The 16,433-nt window shown below is 39.4% G+C and overlaps 2 protein-coding genes and 1 long non-coding RNA gene across 3 annotated transcripts in view; 2 read left to right on the top strand and 1 right to left on the bottom strand.

Annotated features, from left to right (window-relative positions):
• nkx2.2a (NK2 homeobox 2a) overlaps positions 1 to 16,433 on the top strand; it is a gene marked incomplete at its 3' end in the record, with an annotated part of 178,693 nt that overhangs the window by 129,147 nt on the left and 33,113 nt on the right. The gene's annotated exons all lie outside the window — the stretch shown is intronic.
• On the bottom strand, positions 1,789 to 6,827 carry pax1a (paired box 1a). Its single transcript, XM_083683263.1, has 5 exons — positions 6,629 to 6,827; positions 5,536 to 6,147; positions 4,376 to 4,509; positions 3,885 to 4,095; positions 1,789 to 2,469 (listed from the first exon to the last, which is right to left on the bottom strand). Exons 1-5 carry the CDS (start codon positions 6,630 to 6,632, stop codon positions 2,363 to 2,365), a joined length of 1,068 nt encoding a protein of 355 aa, XP_083539389.1. The 5' UTR covers positions 6,633 to 6,827; the 3' UTR covers positions 1,789 to 2,362.
• LOC310814038 lies at positions 7,007 to 8,083 on the top strand. Its single transcript, XR_014554563.1, has 3 exons — positions 7,007 to 7,075; positions 7,670 to 7,751; positions 8,012 to 8,083. It is a non-coding gene; the product is annotated as an uncharacterized lncRNA (long non-coding RNA).

Here is a 16,433-nt window from a genome sequence, read left to right as displayed (position 1 = left end):
GTGTGTGTGTGTGTGTGTGTGTGTGTGTGTGTGTGTGTGTGTGTGTGTGTGTGTGTGTGTGTGTCAGCTATATAAATAGACAGAGGGCAAACTAGGCAACATCAATTCATAATATATATTACATATTAGATATTATATGTTCAAACCTCAATTCATTTCCGAAAAAAACAAGGGTCTACATGGCCTAAGGTATAATCATCAAGCTATTCAAAATTGAAGGGTAATCGATGGTCAATCGATGGCAAATTGAAGACTACCTGTGCAAAGTGTCATTTGCGTCAGAAGTAACGCAACCTGCAGGAAAACTGCATTTCACATACATGAACTCCATGTAATTGAATTATTAGCCTACTATATATATTTGGTTTATTCAATTTAAGTTACTTAAATAGCCACATTAATCGTTTGTCATTAGAGTGAAAGCATGTTCACCGTTAAACTACTGCTGCTGCACCTGCTGACTACAGAGATAGCCATGATAACAAGTAAGCACTTTATTCCATCATTAACCTAATTAAAACATTTTCCTCTTGGGAAATAGCCTATTAATGCAACTGTGTTCAATAACATGGTTATTCAGAATATGCCTTGATAGGCCTATGCTATGAGGCTATTAAAACTATTTATTTTTATGTGAGAAATAGTTCCTTTTGCGTTAGCACCCAGTCAGTTGTGTTTTAGAAAGCAGAATTACCTTATTTAAGGTATAACACAATTTAACTTTAAAGTGGATTTCATAAAGCCATCGTGTATGTTTTATGTTTAAGTATGCCATACGTTTTTATCTTGGAGTGAGACACTTGGTAGGGACTAGCTGGAAAGATCGATACTCTCACCTGAAGATAGGCCTATTGCTGCCTATAGACTCATAAGCGGAGAACAACCTGGAAGCACTTCGAGCACCTGAAATCATTGGCATGGTCCGATAATGTCACTGCAAGGATATGATGAGTCAGACATTTATGTCACTGTAGCGCTTCAATATCAACCGGCAGCTACATCGACAGGTAGGCGGAAGTCCTTTCTGCAATCATTTCCACTGCTTTTTGTTATCGTTACGACTGTAGAGCAAATAGGCTATAGCTTGCACAAATTATTGTTTCAAAATCCTCAACATATTGCAATGTACACTCTACTGCACATTCGTATTTAAAAACAGGAAATTGTACATGCAAATTGAAAACTGCACAGCCAGCGCTGGGAGAGTGTATAGGCCTGACATGCATTGTGTCGGCTATGTCATATTATCTTTCATTCGTTGATCTGGAGGCCAAGCCGATAGGTCTGAACATCGTTTACACCGATTGACAAAACAATATACACAATTCCAAATTTCTGCATATAGTCACACTCACTTTTGTTTACGTGTGTGTGTGTGTGTGTGTGTGTGTGTGTGTGTGTGAGAGAGAGAGAGAGAGAGAGAGAGAGAGTGCGTGCGTGCGTGTGTCCAGATCGTATACATCTGTTGTTCCAGTGTAGAAAACCCAACCTCCATTGCAAACACCATTATTTGGTTGGCTATTTCATTTGCCTCATGGCAAGTATCCAGGATCAGCTGAGATAGCATCACTGGAGGCGCCGAACAGTAAGCTTCATTAGAATAAAAGCATGCTCGGGAAATATATCACCCACACGAAGATCCAGCTTACTGTCCTAAATCTAAATCTAAATCTAATGTCAACGCTCTGATAGCAGTAGGCCTAGCTAGCATAAAGAGCAGGGTGGTCATCTCAGAGTGCTAAGAAAGTGAATATGCGTTTGAAAAAGATTTTTTTTTGTGACATAAAGTTGCTAACAAAGCCTTTATTTAGAATATTTACAATGGATTTATAAAAAATATATAATTAAAGCTTTTGCAAATATTTTACATTTACAATTCACCACTTTCACATCGTTTCGTTTTATTTCTGTAGGAACCAGATTTCATACCAATCAAGAAAATATAACTTATGGCGTGTACAGGATAAACCCATTGTCAAAGTGAACCCTTAGACTATGGCAAACGTTTATGAAACATTGATGACATTATTGCATTTGAATCCTGCAGTCTTTTACAGAAATATACATGAAGTATGTCAATGAAAATATTATAAAACCACACACATCGACGCATGAGGACAGAAGGCTCCACTATGGTGTACAAGTTTACATTCATAAGGCCACAGACCGACTGCTTCCATAGTAGGCTACATTGTATGCGTTAGAGAAGCAATACGGGCCATTCCAATAGAAACACGTTGGCAAACAAATCATAAATAGTGCTTGAACTTACTGTTCGACATCTTGAAATGCGTTCAATTACACTAGGGTCTGCAGCTCTTTACATTTAGTGAGTCCTTTGGTTTGCGGCAGAGTCCTGGCGTTATGAGGATGAGGTAGGGAGACTGAGTCCGTGTACACTGCTCAACGCCTCGTGTTGCTGCTGCTGCTGCTGCTGCTTGCTTAAGGGACTGGAGGGCTTTCTGTCTCCTGCAGAAAACAAACACCAGACGTTTATTTAGCACACAAGCCATCATTCTTTACTTCAGCAAAACTATGTTCACAGAAAACATGATTTGCTTTAGCAGTATGTAAAAGTAAACGGTTAAATATTGTAAAATAAATGGTAGTATAATGTTAATCTTAGGCTTAATCTTAATGATGATGATGATAATAATAATAACAATAATAATTATTATTATTATTATTATTATTATAACAACAATAATAATAACAATAACAGTGATATTAATAATGATCATAATATATATATTGTGCCTGTTTTACAGCCTAGATATTTAGTCATGTAGGTGTGAGAGGTATAAAGGTATTAGCCCTGCGATATGGGCTACCGTATCTTAATCATCAACGCAAGATTATCAAAACAGCGAACACAAAAACTCACAGATTAAGAAATAGGCAGAATTCAATGTCTGGCGCTGTTTTTGTGTGCCGCAGATGTGGCAAAAGCGAGTTGAAATAAAAGTTTTGTCCAATATCATTCATCGAATATTTCCATGCAATTTTTGTCAACGCCAAATATCTGACTTCACACTAAACTATATTTCTAAATGTGGTTATAAAATCACTCTTATCTTATCTTAACTCCTGTCATGTTAGGCTATAATGGTCGACATTTATCTATAGCCTGCAGAGATACTACATAGTCATTCGTTTCAATGACTTATAGCTCACAAGCCAATGTCTATGTATCTGGCATTTATAGTCGATATTTCGGTGACCACTTTGAAATGTTTACAGACCTATTAATCACCGGTTATCTGTTTATAAACGATAAGAGTAATTATTAGATACCAAATATGTGTCAAAATACGCTTGCAAAAAGTTATAATTATGGTGGGTTTGAGAAAGTGACATAAATCATTGATAGCTCGCGAGATAGATCTAACGCGAAAAGGTGTGTGTGTGTGTGTGTGTGTGTGTGTGTGTGTGTGTGTGTGTGTGAGAGAGAGTGTGTGTGTGTGTGTGTGTGTGTGTGTGTGTGTGTGTGTGTGTGTGTGTGCGTGCGTGCGTGCGTGCGTGCGTGTGTGTGTGTGTGTGTGTGTGTGTGTGTGTGTCTGTTCTACGTGGGCGCATGCGAGTAATATTATAATATTGGCTACACAATTATATATTTTTTAAATGTCAGATTTTCTTCATAGTATGTGGGATGATGCAGTCTAGCCTACTCCCCAACCAACAAGGTAAATATTCTCAAGAATGAACACGTTTGACGTTTACACACTATTATTAAACATGACAGAACCATTTGGGCTTTTTTTCCTCGGAGTTTAAGGGAACACGGGGGGAAACGAGTCAGCTGTCAATAATTTCCCAATTATACTAAAATGATGTTATCGCACTCTCGATCAGAATGGCACATTATCAGACAGGATCTGGCCTACCTTCTCGCGATGGATGTTTGAACGCCATTGAAGAGTGGATGTCTCCCGCGTGCATCGTCATTCCGCTGTTTGGATGGGACAAACTCGAGGCCTGGGACTGCCAATGGTGCCCAGGGGTGACGTAGCTACCTGCTGGCCCACTATAAACGCCATACTGGTTTGATGGAGAGTATGCACAAGCTGGGACATAACTCGATAATGTTGACGAGGGCTACAAGCAAACAGACAAACACACAGAACATAGATCAAATTTAGTTTCCCCTATATGAAACATAGTAACAACTAAAATGACATTGCAATGACAGTGTCATATGCATAGCCTATCTTGCAAATCGATATGATGATATCCTGTTTAACTGATGCATGTCTAAGGAAGATAGACACCTAACGGGTTACAGGTGGGCCTAGTGGGCCTATCAACACATGAAGCGAGCCTAGTCTCTCTATACGCTACAGGCCTTAGCAGCCGGAGGATTTATTTGATTTTTTACCTGTGCATATTTTATGTCCGAATCAATGGCTGATTTGTCAATTCCGTTGACTGTATGAGCCGAGGGAAACGTCGCTCTGTTGACGCTACTCCAGTCTTCCATTTTCGGTGGATATCCCTCTGCTGCTGCAATGGCTGATCAGGAAACACATATACGAATTCAGTTCAGACCCATAAGAAAGCAATAAAAAAAAAAAACTACTTTTAAGAAAAGTAGATGAAATATACATTTTATATACAATATACATTAAGATAAGATTATCAAAAGTAGGCCTCGAATCTACAAACATGTGTTGAGAGCATGTGTCCTGTATCATTCATAATATTCTACGAAATTGAATATAATTGTAATGTAATCTTCCATTTTAGAATGTTTTTGTCATTACCTAATACCACACGTATTCACTCAATTAATAAGTATTTACCAAACAATGCCTAGGTCTAATAGCCAACATTAAACTTAATTTGTCTTTTGTGGAATTGGAAAATGAACCAATAGGTCTATATTACTAACAAAACGACAAGGAACATGCAACACCCCACAAAGACAAACCACAGACAAAGACAAACAAATCACAATATTTGCGTTTTTATCATAGGGTGTTGTTCCTATAACCTACACAAATTGTGAAAGTATAAAACATTTTTTATAAAACAGTTTCAGTGGAACGTATCAAATTCTCGATTTGCATGATGTTTGTTAAAGCGTTTTGTGATTCCCTAAGTATAAAATAACCTGCTAACCTGAAGGCCTAATGGCAAATACATCTAACCGAGGCGAACACGAAGCACACAGCTAGACCTATTAATAAGACGGAGTTAATAAACAAACTGTCCCAAAGGGAACGATGATGTAAGCAGGGTGTTTGCCATGTCATCACTAGTAAGTTGTTTTCTTAGGACGAGACCAATGCCTAAAATTATACACAATAATAACGGACACATAATTTATGTCTAGTGTCACACCTGGTCTAATGTTAAATAATTAATCATTTAAAATGATCTATAAGCTGCATATTAACACTGTGACATAGGCCAAGTCTTTGAGCAATTGGAACATTTATTGGAAAATGTTTAGAAGTACATCCGATCATGGAGGCCTAAATTAATCACATAAACAATGAAGCAGCAGACATTACCATTTTATGTTTAACTACGCACCTGCAGGATCCATGAAGGCCCTTATACCCAGAATGTTGGTGACCGTGTGCGCCGACGGCCAGCTTCTGGATATGCTGACATGCCCGGGAGGGCTGCCCATTTTGGTACCAGTGGGTGACATGGCGTTGGGGTATGAATAGGGGTATATATGGTTGTAAGAGAGCCCGGCCTGTGTGGGACCTTGCTTGCTGTTCTCATACTGGTTCGGCTGGGAGAGATTTCCAATCTTGTTCCGTAAAATCCGGCTGATCGAACTGACTGAGGGGACGTTGTATTTGTCACAAACTGCATCTGCGAGAAGCCGGTCGCGGATTTCCCAAGCAAAGATTCCCGGGTCACCTTGTTTGTATTCCCTTATGTTTTTCACCACGTTCGGTGTGGTAACCCGTGGTTTGCTTCCCCCAATGGCACCGGGCAAAATGGAACCCGTTTCGTTATACCGAGCTAAAATCTTGCTCACACAGCCGTGAGAGACTCGAAGTTGCCTACTGATATCACAGGGTCGGATTCCAAGCTGGGCCAATTCCACTATTCTCAGGCGGATGGCATTGGGTAGGGGTCGTCCGTTGACGAATACGCCACCCAACTGGTTCACCTCGCCATAGGTTTGCTCTGAATGGAAAATAGATGGAATACATTGTTTATCAACTGTATGCTTTCATTAAAAGCTGACAAAACATGCTCTCCAAGCGCACACAATCTATCCATGAAAAATGGCGAGCTACAGTATGTTATCATTTTACCATTCACATGTCAGAGAGCTTTACATTAACTAACCAGGATCTTTATGGCATTTAATGTAGGCCTACTTTAATTGTGTTGCATCTGTGATGCATCAATTAACGTTGTATTAATCAGTAAATGAATACGAATGCGTTGATTACGAATGTATTGGCATATCGGAAAAAGTGCATGCATGCCGTGTAAAGTTTCTTTCCATTCCTTCTACATGTGTGTCAAGAATGTGTCCATATTATCTAAACCCCAAAATCAACGTTATGGTTATATCTGACGTTATGCAGGCGTGTTAAGCATGGTTCTGCTCCCATAAGCTTTCTGCCATTGAAGCATGCAGATGTTAACGCAACCTTACCCATTTGCCTGTGGTTCGAGATGCTTTGAAATAGTTGCCCCTCAATGGCTGAATGCGTTGGTACTCCCTTCTGAACGAAGGAAGCAATGAGCTGAACAAGAAAAATAGAGACTTCTGAAAAATCTCCTCCCGATGTGCTATTCCCTCTCCGGTCAGAGTTCTGCGAGAGAAACTGCTTGGTACAATGGCACCGAAGTGATCTTCATCCGATAAAGGCAAATTTGAGTTATCCCGGAGGTTGAAGTTTGCTGGGATTAATTTGACGCGTCCTCCACGTCAATCTTACCAGTTACGCTGAGGCTCTGGTTTGATTTCATTGGTCGTCCTACCCTGGATAGGCTGTTACATATGCACCATCCGGTTGGAGAAATTCAACCTCTCTGAGTATTTTACATAGGGGAAGTGACAAAGGCGAAACGTTTCAGCCTTATGGTATATAGAAAAGAGGTACGGATTGAGAATTAAAACATGGGAGAGATCCATTCAATTGAGGTGAGCTTGTAGGTTTGCTTGGACATCCAATATACACTTCTAGTAGAATGTACACATTTGGCACAAACATATGATGTACTGTTTATCTCGGCTGTATCACCAATTACAATCAATTGCATTTATCTAACACCGTTAAGTATGTTTCATATTCAAAGTTTGTGGTAACTTTGATACACTATTTGAGCAGGCCTACTCATCTCATCATTGAAATAGACATTTGTAGCTGAGATCAATTGCAGGCCATGATCAGTTATAGACTGTCCATTCAGAAGTTATAAACGTGTCATTATGGGGGTTCTTCTGATGAAAATCTGATTTTTTTACATGACGTTTTAATTATGATATTATATTTGATTAATAAAACAAATATACAATCTGACATAGGGTATGTATTCACGTTGATTAGTTACACCATGTCATGCAGACAATTTCTCAACATTTTTGCTAAATTAATTTTGAGTGGAATACATCGATTTGTAATGTAATTGTACCCCCTCCCCGTTCGTTATCACTTATGAGAGCTGAGGATGCGCATGATGTGACCCACAGAGAAGCAGAGCGGACATACAGGACTCAGAATTCCAGAATTGTCACATAAAGTTTCGATTACAACCAAGATACTCACTAACTGGTACGTTTTTACACGTCAATCCTGAGCATCAAACATAGCATAGAGCTCATGTAATCGATACCTTTGTGGATAGCCATGGTCCCAGACTATAAGGTATTGACTGAATTCCAGAGGCTAGCATTATCACAGCATGTTTTCGGTGTTTCCTGTGGAAGTTAAGAAGGTACCGTTTATAAGCTCGCAAAATGTCACTTGTAAAACTTAACAGTCGCCCCAACGGTAACAAGGTGCAGTGTCACTATCCCCTCTCTCCCGGCCAGTTCACAACTGTTCTTGAAGTGCGAGACACATGGAAAACATCAGGTCGGGTCAGAGCAGCAACCTTGGATGGAGGCGAAATAAGATGAGTAGAAGATGATGGATGAAATATAGGCTATATGCCTACAGTTATTGATATCACGGTGGTCCTCATCATCATCAGCAGATGTTGCTTTAAGTTTGGGATGAAACATGAGCTTCAATCTAAAATCCAACTATTCTTGATAAGCATAGTGTCTCGTTTGATGAAGTTGTTTCTCTGAATTCCAAGGAGTGAAAGGTAGAACACAAAGTTTCCCTCATCTGGACAGCATAGGAATTACATGTTCCCTGGATCCAAGCTCCATCTAATTTTAACAGATTCCAACATACTGTACACGACTGAGGCAAAAGAGGACCAGGGGACACAATCATATCGCGATGTATCAGGTATAGGCATGTGTTGTTGTTTTTGACTAACGTCTAAGGGATATACTGCAAATCAGCGCATATGAAACCTTACAAATTAATCTTAACAAAGCTATCTTTTGACTCGAGGCAAATCCGTTTTAATTTGAGGAGTAGTAGAAAACCTAGGCGAACGGTAAACTTTCAAGCTGATTTAGCTGGTCTTGTCATGGATACTCTCTACAATGCAGAGTTTGTAACCAACGAGTCTAAATTGTTCTAGTCGATGATCTACAGACTACATTCATATCAATTGGAATTTTAAATAACACGATGAACTAGTTAGGTGTCAAAATATGTTGTGTTTTAAAAGGGGAGACGGTGTTTTGGTTGTAGCCATTAATTAAAGGTTTTCTCCCTACTTAAATATAAAACATAATGTTTAGGTATTTTTTATATTTTTGTATATGAGCAGTAATTTTTATGAAATATTTAGGCGTAGGCCTGTGAAAATGACAAATACAGATACAAATACAGATACAAATACAGATACAAATCAAAATACAGATACAAATCCCTTACAGGCAATCCAGGTAATTAAATCAAACTAAATATCTTATTATCGAAATATCATCATTTCTTATATCATTTTAGTTTAATAGCCTAGATTGTGTCAAGGGGATGACCAATTAGGCCTATAGGCTATAACCACTTTAGAGAAAGCTATACCTAAATCCTATTTCTATTTATCAATATCAGTAGGCCTATCCTTTGATTTGGTCGAATGCAAATGTTTTAACTGATATTTATACATAACTTCGTAAAGCCAGTTTTGCAGAATTATTAGTAATAGCTAAGATGTGCAAAGACTATATAATATCCAAGAATAGCCATATCACAATGTTTGTTTTCTATACAAAATATCAAAATAATTGATCTTGAAAGGTGAGGTTTCTTGACAGGCAGTAGCCGCACGTCTCGCCTAATGATCCAGCATATAGGCCATACTGTAGGTGAATCATTCTGTAATTTAGGTTTGTTAATGTTATAATGTCCATACAACTCTACTAATCATATGATATTGTTTAAATAGTGACCCCACAATCAACTGCAGTCTATGTAAACCATATTGCATGCATTTGTGCTCCTTTTTCATGATCGTTTTGATAAGACCACCTGCTGGTAAAGTGGGTAGTTGTATTGAAGTGTGGCTCTGCAAAAGTCACGTGACAAAACCAAACAAAAACCAAACAAGTTGGTGTGGTTCACCAAATGCCCGTTGTGAAACGCTGTGAGCATTGCATGATGTTAAATTTAGGTTCTGACGCTTGACAAATATGCTCAGTTTGTATCCATCCATCCAGAGGTCCTAACATACAGTGCCTTCGGAAAGTATTCAGACCCCTTCACTTTTTCCACATTTTGTTGTGTTATAGACTCAATTTAAAATGGATTACATTAAAAGAATTTGCCATCAATCCACAGACAATATCCCAGAATGACAAAGTGAAAACAGGTTTTTAGAAATTTCAGTACATTTATTGAAATAGAAATACAGAAATACCTCATGGACATAAGTATTCAGACCCTCTCTGATTTGCATAGGAATCATTTACACACTGTGTGGATCAGGTTGTCATTATAAACTGAGCAAATGGAGAGGAACAAAACTGCTCAGGAATGCCTGGGGAGACATACAAAAATCTACAAAGTTGAATGGTGGAGAGGAAAAAGCAAAGTTGATGGGACAGCATCATCTCAGTCACTCTAGAAAATTGGTCAATAACCAAGTCGCCAAAAATAATCCCTTAATGGAAAATTATTCATAATTGTGTTTGCAACAATGAATTGCAAAAAATGAATTACAGTTTCTCTTTGTCAGGATCAAGACAAAATTATGACATTTTCTGAGTTGGTAGTGACGTCCTAATCCACACAGTGTGTAAGTGATTCCTATGCAAATCAGAGACCCTATAAAAACAAAGATATTAATTAATTTACTGATTGATGGCAAATTATGTGTGTGTGTGTGTGTGTGTGTGTGTGTGTGTGTGTGTGTGTGTGTGTGTGCGCGTGTGCGTGTGTTTGTGTGTGTGTGTGTGTGTGTGTGTGTGTGTGTGTGTGTGTGTGTGTGTGTGTGAGAGAGTTTGCATACATCCACACATGCTCCAATAGTTATCAATAGTAATTAAAGACTGGCATTATTCCAATATCATGAAATGATCCCTGCAAGAGTTACCTTGGCTGCGGAGCCTCTTCGTGCGGTTAATGTGTCAGCCTACACATCATTAGACCTACTCTCACCTCGGTCTCTTTGAGAGAGAACTGTCGGTGAAACTTTAAGCCAAAAAAATGGGAAGATAGCCATGGTCCCATATTTGAGGGGCGTGAAGTTTTTTTTTCTGATCGTGAATTTGTAGACCGTGCGATCAAAACCTAGGCCTATTCTGGTGATGTTATCACATACCGTAGGCCTATTACATTATAAGCCAAATAGACAGTTCATATGCCAATAGCAGTGTAATATGGTGTTGCTGCATATTCTGGCAATGTTTTTGTTTCGTTATAATATTTGTGTTTATAGCATAACGTTTGTGAATATGTTGTGAATATGGCGTAACGTTTGCCGATATGCAATCGATCTAATACATTTTGATTAGCTTATCTTTAGAATGATAGATAGGCCCAGCTAAAATTATAATCGCAGAATAGCCCTAAATTAGTGTAGCTCGTTACTTTTATTGTAGGCTATATTACATTTTCGATTAGGCCTCCGTTTCGTTTTGAAATGCATTATTTCCCTATTTGAACGATTTATATAGCCTTCATTTTACATGTATTGATTATATTTCTTTCCTTAACTGTCATACACATTTGGCAAATGTGTGCCCTGAAAGTTATAAATTGGTTTTAAATGTTTCGCCATTGTATATGTTGTTTTTTCAGGGGCATGAGCGTAGGTGCATTATATCCCTCGTATTTGTCTCAGCCAAGTCAGTTGTTTTAACTTATTTGAACACCGTTGAAGTTTGCAGGTGCAGTGACCCCAATCGGTCAATATTGATCTTGGTCTCAAGTGTCATTAGAGGATTCCTCTCTAAGAGTGCGTGATCTTAATCTTGTTTCGTGACGGACTTTAGGCATCGTGATTTTTTTCAGTCCAGATAGACGACACAAAAGTGCCAGTCGTCGTCTAAATGAGTTTCTATAGTGGGTTCTAAAGGGCAACGAATAAGGGAAGGATTTCAGGATATGAGAATTTAAACAAATATTAGGCTACGATGATATTGGGATTATGCGTCAAAGTAGCACTCACTCACAGTAACACTCACCGGCTATTGTCAGCCTACACTCACCGCTTTTTAGAAACTTGCATTTGCTCTCAAAACGTTGAAAAAGCAGATGCATATGATATATTTTCTATGGTTTCAATTAGCTTTTTTCAAATGGATAGGCCATGGTGTTTTATTGAAGACCCGTTGTGCCTCCGGTTTTGATTTAGTGTTTGTGAGCTTTGTGATCTCATAGCTCAGTATGGAAATTATTAGACAGGGTCCAGATTGTGCATTTATTACACTAAGATCAACATGGGGCAAAGAGTATAAAACCAAGTGTAGTGTGTGTGACAATTCACCTCATTTCAATAAGTCCATAGATCTGAACTATAGGAGAGAGCTAAAGGGTCTAGTGTGCCAATGCCTGAATACTCTCCTCCACTAGGCCTACCTGTGCTTGTTGACCCCCCCCCCCCTTTTCTCTATTGCTGTTTCTCCTCCTGAGCTGATGCATAACAGATGCCAATGTCAATTCATCGCTATTTTCATTCATATGAATTTCAAGAGATTTGTTTTCCTTTGAATTACACAAATTCACAGTGCGCGCGAAAAATGGGACAGAACGCAATGAGCGTACATCCATGGCTTATAACCATCTTCATATAAAGACAATAATTATGTCATCATATTCAACTTCACTTCACATATTGCTTATTTTTGTGTTAGACCTATTCTGTCTGAAAACAATAATAATAATCCAGCTATCTATAAAATGAAGAAAAGACCCTCCGTTTCAGGAGGTCCTGTCAGCTTCAGAGCAGATAAGCACACAGTAGGCCCTCATCCTCTCAACCTGCATCGCCCTCGCCCTTCATATCTCACCCAGAGCTGCTGTGTAGTTTCCCCTGTGCTAGCCTAGCGCTGGGGCAGGCCTATTAGAGGAGTTTGGAAGGCAGCGTGCACAGTGCTTTTATGGCCTGAGAGCCACTCTGGGTTGCAGAACACGCCTAATGAGAGTGTGCAGTCAGTGCCCTGTGAGACATGCCAGCTTTTACCAGGCTGGGTAATTGCTTGTGACCTTTACAAAACACGTCTCGTGTGTTGAGGAGTCAAATTGTTACACGGGGTGGGAGCCTTGTCTAGCCATGTAAGGATATGCATCACTTTAGATTCCCAGGCTATATTCACAGTAATCCAAAACTCACTCTGGCAAAGAGAGTCCTATTTGTAGTCCTCCATCTCAGCAGCATCATTTTTAAACAGGATTTTGAGTTTCGCCTGTCCCCCCCCCCCCCCCCCCCCACACACACACACACACGATGGGCCACAGCTGCATTTTCAAGTTAACTCATTTTCATATCATCTGGTATATGTGTATTATCTGCACTGTGGAGTGTAAAACGAAAATGGATGTGCACTAAAATGGTTGCATTTCATGTTGTATTTGATTTACTGGACAATGTTGGCCGAGTCTATTATGGTGAGTACTGGATATTTTTACAATTACAGTACCATACAATATTCAGAGACAACTGCTGTATCTCTGTTTTCCTACCTGCCACCCCCATTGCTCCATTGTGAGTGTGTGTGTGTGTGTGTGTGTGTGTGTGTGTGTGTGTGTGTGTGTGTGTGTGTGTGTGTGTGTGTGTGTAGATAGATTATAAGAGTGTGTAGTGATGTGTCTTGCTTGCTCCTTCCCTTTATCATGAATTTGTGTTACATTTCAAAAAAATGTCTAAGTTGGATACGTTTTGGTGTTCAAACGTAGTCTATCAACATCTAAAAACTTGACATATTTTTTTTTTTTTTAAAACCATCTATTCTATGGTTTAGTTCTCTGAGCTAAAGATGATCCATGAACACTACGTGCTAACACAATAGTTGTTAGGCATAGTTCAAGGGCAATGCAGCAAACAACACACAAGGGTTACTCAATTCACAAGCACAGCTCAGCAAAAAAGTCTGCTCAACAAGGATACCCTTTATGCTGTTGAAAATGGCTGGTATCAGTTTGTTTAGATTTTATAGTGTTGGCTGTCCTTGATATCCATGACAACTTTGCCGAATGTTGGGGATGGGTCTGGCCTTCATTTAAAGTGGAAACATATTACGGAAAATATAAAAGAGGCACTTTTTTCTTTCTACTGCTGTGATCCAAAAACATGTCGTCAGAAAATAAGGACAGGGTTGATTGTAAGCATTCTCAGTTTGATCTCTTGTGTATTTTAGACATCTTGCCCTAAGTCACTGGGGGTGTTTGTAATACATTGCGTTTCAATGACAAACACTCTATGAGCCACACATGATGTGTGTGGAGGAGAGATTTCTTCCAAACAATCCCCCCCCACACGCACGCACGCACACACACACACACACACACACCCTGCCCCACATTAGACTATACAATTCCTCTTTTTCTTGGAGGCACATCATAGTGTGTATGAGAGTGTGTGTGTGTGTGTGTGTGTGTGTGTGTGTGTGTGTGTGTGTGTGTGTGAGTGTGCATGAGTGTGTGTCATGCACCCATCCCATAAGGCATACCTAAAACCTCAATAGACACAATCGTAAACTGGCTATTTCAATTCCTCACAGATATATAAATCTCACATTGCAGTCATTGCTTTAATAGCTGAGGCCATGGCATGTTAAGATGAGGCGGATCTGGAGTGAATGTCATCTGTAAAGATAAAAACAAGGCACCCAGTGACTGCAAATTGAATTTGATAACATGATAGAGTGATTGCATCATCCATATCGTAATATTATCTCAAAAGATCATTGACAGGCACACACATGTGTCACATCTAACTGTGGCGCACAATCAAGATAAAGATGCAGAGTACCATCTCTTGATATCCATATCTTGCATGTATTTAATTTGCGATAAGACCTTTATAAGATGGATATCCTCTCACCTTGAATGCAATAACCATTAAAAGACACATTTGTTTGAGAAATCAAACAGATTTGAATCGATATGAACAGGACCATCACAACGGTTGAGGTTTGCAGTTAGATATCGCAAGAGAATACCATGGTAATCACGTCAATGGAGGGAATTAGACAGGCGATGTTGCCCTAATTGTATTTTTCTCTTTGATAGATCGGTTTGTGTGGACCGAATGGACCTGGTTAGCACATCTATAAAAGCACAAGCCTGTGCTGGATAAGTCAGAGGGGACCAGAGCAAAGAGCAAAACCCAATGTGATGAATGCCAAGCTTACATTCTATTTCCATTCCATTTGTGAACTTGTACCGTATGTGATCTTAATCCATTCAAAATGTGAAATGAAGTCATCATGGTTGTGTTGATGTTGTTTTTGTACTTTCTTATGTAATGTGATTGGACTGCACCTTCTATTCTGTATTCTAAGTCTTATAATAAAAAAAGTGACACATTGATGAAATCTGTGTGGTGTTTTAAAGGTCATATGCACAGCTTCTCTCTTAGATTATGTTCATCAGCTCAGAGCATTTCAGTTATTTGGTGTCTTGGCTAAATCCAAAGCACCCTCTTTATCTCTGGGAGGTACCTTTGGTCCATGATATCTCATATAGGTCCACATCAGTTACCGCATCCTATATTTAGCAGCAGGGATGTAGTGGAGGTTACAGGCTAGGAAACACACCTTATTTTTATGGTGACTAGCGTTTATCCACTTTTTGTTTGACAATGGTAGTTCAGCGGCCTGCTGGAGATGCTCAAACATCATTTCTTGTCAGGGCTGTTCTGTTGTATGAGCGGAGCTGTGATGTTGTTGTAATTCCATTGTTGGTCGTTGGCAGTGTGGCACAGCTCGGGTTGAGTGCTGTTCACTCAATCTGTTATTAATTAACCGGAGGAACCTCAATTACTTTTGGAACTCTACACTCCAAACAATGCTACTGACTAATGTTTGCCCTGCATGAATCTCATCCTAAGATGTGGAATAACCCTGAATTCCTACAGAGATGTCGTAGATTTTTCATATAATGCATCGAGTATATACTCACTGAACACTTTATTAGGAACACTATACTAATACTGGGTAGGGCCTCCCTTTGCTCTCAGAACAGCCTCAATTCTTCGTGGCATTGATTCCACAAGATGTTGGAAACATTCCTTTGAGATTCTGGTCCATGATGACATGATTGCATCGCACAATTCCTGCAGATTTTTCAGGTGCACTTTCAAGTTGTGAATCTCCCGTTCTACCACGTCCCAAAGGTGTTCTATTGGATTCTATTGACTGGGAAGGCCACTGAAGAACTGTTCATGAAACCAGTTTGAGATGACTTTTGCTTTGTGACATGATACATTATCATGCTGGAAGTAGCCATTAGAAGATGGGTAAATTGTGGCCATGAAGGGATGCACATGGTCAGCAACAATACTCAAATAGGCTGTGGCATTCAAGCAATGATTGATTGGTATTAACAGGCCCAAAGTGTGCTAAGAAAACATTGCCCACACCATTACACCACCTCCACCATGAGAAGGTGTACAGGTGTTCCTAATAAAGTGTTGGGTGAGTGTATAATTTCACCCATAAACTGACAAATAAGCTTGAAGTAATAAACTGAGCTTGAGGAACAAGCTAAGCAATGAGGTTACCATGAGCTATGTGTACTGTCCTTGTACGCATAAGAATGCCAGGGCCAATGTGGAAAAACTTGCACTGGGACATTCAAGGCCTGCTATTGGGAGGCAGTGTGATATCGTTTTCCGCCAAACCAGAAATCAAGGCCTTGGACAGACCTTTTCTATGTCAGGGATAGGGG

This window comes from Argentina silus (genome assembly GCF_951799395.1).
Source record: "Argentina silus genome assembly, chromosome: 13".
Classification (NCBI taxonomy): domain Eukaryota; kingdom Metazoa; phylum Chordata; class Actinopteri; order Argentiniformes; family Argentinidae; genus Argentina; species Argentina silus.
This window is presented reverse-complemented; position numbering and strand designations above follow the sequence as displayed.

Bases quoted from the DNA above. Each gene is read 5' to 3' on its own strand.
- pax1a (XM_083683263.1), bottom strand. The intron at 4,510-5,535 runs GTGCGTAGTTAA...TTTCCTGATCAG, and splicing joins GGCCTTCATGGATCCTGCAG to CCATTGCAGCAGCAGAGGGA. The intron at 4,096-4,375 runs GTAAAAAATCAA...GTTTGCTTGTAG, and splicing joins CGGACATAAAATATGCACAG to CCCTCGTCAACATTATCGAG.